Below are 4,528 nucleotides of genomic sequence, written 5' to 3'. Positions count from 1 at the left end.
ATTAATAAACTCAGCAAAAAAGAAACGTCCTCTCACTGTCAACTGTGCTTATTTTCAGCAAACTTAACATTCAACAACTGAGACATAAACTGAACAAGTTCCACAGATGTGTGACTAACAGAAATGGAATAATGTGTCTCTGAACAAAGGGGTCAAAGTAACCGTCAGTATCTGGTGTGGCCACCAGCTGCATTAAGTACTGCAGTGCATCTCCTCCTCATGTACTGCACCAGATTTGCCAGTTCTTGCAGTGAGATGTTATCCCACTCTTCCACCAAGGCACCTGCAAGTTCCTGGACATTTCTGGGGGAATGGCCCTAGCCTTCACCCTCCGATCCAACAGGTCCCAGACGTGCTCCATGGGATTGAGATCCGGGCTCTTCGCTGGCCATGGCAGAACACTGACATTCCTGTCTTGCAGGACGAGCAGTATAGCTGGTGGCATTGTCATGCTGGAGGGTCATGTCAGGGTGAGCCTGCAGGAAGGCTACCACATGAGGGAGGAGGATGTCTTCCCTGTAATACATAGCGTTGAGATTGCCTGCAAACTCAGTCTGATGATGCTGTGACACACCGCCCCAGACCATGACGGACCCTCCACCTCCAAATCGATACCGCTCCAGAGTACAGGCCTCGGGTAACGCTCATTCCTTCAATGATAAACGCAAATCCGACCATCACCCCTGGTGAGACAAAACCGTGACTCGTCAGAGAAGAGCACTTTTTGCCAGTCCTGTCTGGTCCAGCGACGGTGGGTTTGTGCCCATAGGCAATGTTGTAGCCGGTGATGTCTGGTGAGGACCTGCCTTACAACAGGCCTACAAGCCCTCAGCCCAGCCTCTCTCAGCCTATTGTGGACAGTCTGAGCACTGATGAAGGGATAGTGCGTTTTATTTATTTATTTTATTTCACCTGTATTTAACCAGGTAGGCAAGTTGAGAACAAGTTCTCATTTACAATTGCGACCTGGCCAAGATAAAGCAAAGCAGTTCGACAGATACAACGACACAGAGTTACACATTGAGTAAAACAAACATACAGTCAATAATACAGTATAAACAAGTCTATATACAATGTGAGCAAATGAGGTGAGAAGGAGGTAAAGGCAAAAAAGGCCATGGTGGCAAAGTAAATACAATATAGCAAGTAAAACACTGGAATGGTAGTTTTGCAATGGAAGAATGTGCAAAGTAGAAATAAAAATAATGGGGTGCAAAGGAGAAAAATAAATTAATTAATTAAATACAGTTGGGAAAAGAGGTAGTTGTTTGGGCTAAATTATAGGTGGGCTATGTACAGATGCAGTAATCTGTAAGATGCTCTGACAGTTGGTGCTTAAAGCTAGTGAGGGAGATAAGTGTTTCCAGTTTCAGAGATTTGTGTAGTTCGTTCCAGTCATTGGCAGCAGAGAACTGGAAGGAGAGGCGGCCAAAGAAAGAATTGGTTTTGGGGGTGACTAGAGAGATATACCTGCTGGAGCGTGTGCTACAGGTGGGAGATGCGTTCCTGGTGTAACTCGGGCAGTTGTTGTTGCCATCCTGTACCTGTCCCGCAGGTGTGATGTTCAGCTGTACCAATCCTGTGCAGGTGTTGTTACACGTGGTCTGCCACTGCGAGGACGATCAGCTGTCCATCCTGTCTCCCTGTAGCACTGTCTTAGGCATCTCACAGTATGGACATTGCAATGTATTGCCCTGGCCACATCTGCAGTCCTCATGCCTCCTTGCAGCATGCCTAAGGCACGTTCACGCAAATGAGCAGGGACCCATGGCATCTTTCTTTTGGAGTTTTTCAGAGCCAGTACAAAGGTCTCTTAAGTTTTCATAACTGTGACCTTAATTGCCTACCGTCTGTAAGGTGTTAGTGTCTTAACGACCGTTCCACAGGTGCATGTTCATTAATTGTTTATGGTTCATTGAACAAGCATGGGAAACAATGTTTAAACCCTTTACAATGAAGATCTGTGAAGTTATTTGAATTTTTACAAATTTTCTTTGAAAGACAGGGTCCTGAAAAGGGACGTTTCTTTTTTGCTGAGTTTATGTCCGCTAATCTCTACATGTTAATGTCTGTCTGCCTCCCTGTCGTCTGTCTGCCTCCCTGTCGTCTGTCTGCCTCCCTGTCGTCTGTCTGCCTCCCTGTCATCTGTCTGCCTCCCTGTCCTCTGTCTGCCTCCCTGTCCTCTGTCTGCCTCCCTGTCCTCTGTCTGCCTCACTGTCCTCTGTCTGCCTCACTGTCCTCTGTCTGCCTCACTGTCCTCTGTCTGCCTCCAAAATGAGGTTTTATGAATTGCAAGATGTTATAGTAATACAGAAATGGTAAAGCTCACTATCACATACTAAGTTTTCATCTCCCCATCTCTATCTCTCTCTTTCTCGCTCTCGCTCTTTCTCTCTTTCTCTTTCTCGCTCTCTCTCTCTCCCTCTCTCTCCCCATCTCTCTTCTCTCCCCATCACACTCTCTCTCTCTTTTCCCCTGTCTCTCTACCCCAATCACTCTCTCTACCTCTCTCTCCACTATCCACAGAATGACCTGCTGGATGTGGTGGGGAGTATTGACCTGTCCAAGATGACCGTCAAGAGAATCAGGATCAACTTTGTGTTTGCTTTGGTCTATAACCTGGTGGGGATCCCTATCGCTGCTGGGGTGTTCATGCCTGTTGGTCTAGTTCTCCAGCCGTGTACGGGTTCTGCTGCCATGGCCCTCTCCTCTGTGTCTGTGGTGCTGTCCTCTCTACTACTCAAATGGTGAGTTACCAGACCAGGTGCCAGTTTACCATCAAGCTGTTGTGTGTGTGTGTGTGTGTGTGTGTGTGTGTGTGTGTGTGTGTGTGTGTGTGTGTGTGTGTGTGTGTGTGTGTGTGTGTGTGTGTGTGTGTGTGTGTGTGTGTGTGTGTGTGTGTGTGTGTGTGTGTGTGTGTGTGTGTGTGTGTGTGTGTGTGTGTGTGTGTGTGTGGTTACTTGCAGTTACTCTAAATTTCAGAACTGAACTACAACTTGCAGTGTCTTAGTGTGTTATGGTTTCTGTGTGTATCTAACTCTCCTATCTCTGTATGTAGTTACACTAACTCTCCTCTCTCTGTTTGTAGTTACACTAACTCTCCTCTCTCTGTATGTATTTACACTAACTCTCCTCTCTCTGTTTGTAGTTACACTAACTCTACTCTCTCTGTTTGTAGTTACACTAACTCTCCTCTCTCTGTTTGTAGTTACACTAACTCTCCTCTCTCTGTCTGTTTGTAGTTACACTAACTCTCCCCTCTCTGTTTGTAGTTACACTAACTCTCCTCTCTCTCTGTTTGTAGTTACACTAACTCTCCTCTCTCTGTCTGTTTGTAGTTACACTAACTCTCCTCTCTGTCTGTATGTAGTTACACTAACTCTCCTCTCTCTGTATGTAGTTACACTAACTCTCCTCTCTCTGTCTGTTTGTAGTTACACTAACTCTCCTCTCTCTGTATGTAGTTACACTAACTCTCCTCTCTCTGTATGTAGTTACACTAACTCTCCTCTCTCTGTTTGTAGTTACACTAACTCTCCTCTCTCTGTCTGTTTGTAGTTACACTAACTCTCCTCTCTCTCCGTTTGTAGTTACACTAACTCTACTCTCTCTGTTTGTAGTTACACTAACTCTCCTCTCTCTGTTTGTAGTTACACTAACTCTCCTCTCTCTGTTTGTAGTTACACTAACTCTCCTCTCTCTGTTTGTAGTTACACTAACTCTCCTCTCTCTGTTTGTAGTTACACTAACTCTCCTCTCTCTGTCTGTTTGTAGTTACACTAACTCTCCTCTCTCTGTTTGTAGTTACACTAACTCTCCTCTCTCTGTTTGTAGTTACACTAACTCTCCTCTCTCTGTTTGTAGTTACACTAACTCTCCTCTCTTTGTTTGTAGTTACACTAACTCTCCACTCTCTCTGTTTGTAGTTACACTAACTCTCCTCTCTCTGTTTGTAGTTACACTAACTCTACTCTCTCTGTTTGTAGTTACACTAACTCTACTCTCTGTTTGTAGTTACACTAACTCTCCTCTCTCTGTTTGTAGTTACACTAACTCTCCTCTCTCTGTTTGTAGTTACACTAACTCTCCTCCTCTCTCTGTTTGTAGTTACACTAACTCTCCTCTCTCTGTTTGTAGTTACACTAACTCTCCTCTCTCTGTCTGTTTGTAGTTACACTAACTCTCCTCTCTCTGTTTGTAGTTACACTAACTCTCCTCTCTCTCTGTTTGTAGTTACACTAACTCTCCTCTCTCGTCTGTTTGTAGTTACACTAACTCTCCTCTCTCTGTATGTAGTTACACTAACTCTCTCTCTCTGTCTGTTTGTAGTTACACTAACTCTCCTCTCTCTGTCTGTTTGTAGTTACACTAACTCTCCTCTCTCTGTCTGTTTGTAGTTACACTAACTCTCTCTCTCTCTGTTTGTAGTTACACTAACTCTCCTCTCTCTCTGTTTGTAGTTACACTAACTCTCCTCTCTCTGTTTGTAGTTACACTAACTCTCCTCTCTCTGTTTGTAGTTACACTA

The 4,528-nt window shown here is 44.7% G+C and overlaps 1 protein-coding gene across 1 annotated transcript in view; it reads left to right on the top strand.

The window, feature by feature from the left end:
- The window catches only part of LOC118380710 (copper-transporting ATPase 1-like), an 18,900-nt gene that overhangs the window by 13,895 nt on the left and 477 nt on the right, over positions 1–4,528 (top strand). The window contains 1 exon segment of the mRNA XM_052486961.1: positions 2,527–2,747. Coding sequence (XP_052342921.1) covers positions 2,527–2,747 — 221 coding nt within the window.

This window comes from Oncorhynchus keta, chromosome 30 (genome assembly GCF_023373465.1).
Source record: "Oncorhynchus keta strain PuntledgeMale-10-30-2019 chromosome 30, Oket_V2, whole genome shotgun sequence".
Lineage (NCBI taxonomy): Eukaryota > Metazoa > Chordata > Actinopteri > Salmoniformes > Salmonidae > Oncorhynchus > Oncorhynchus keta.
The sequence above is the reverse complement of the archived record's forward strand: the minus strand, read 5'-3'. Positions and strand labels throughout refer to the sequence as shown.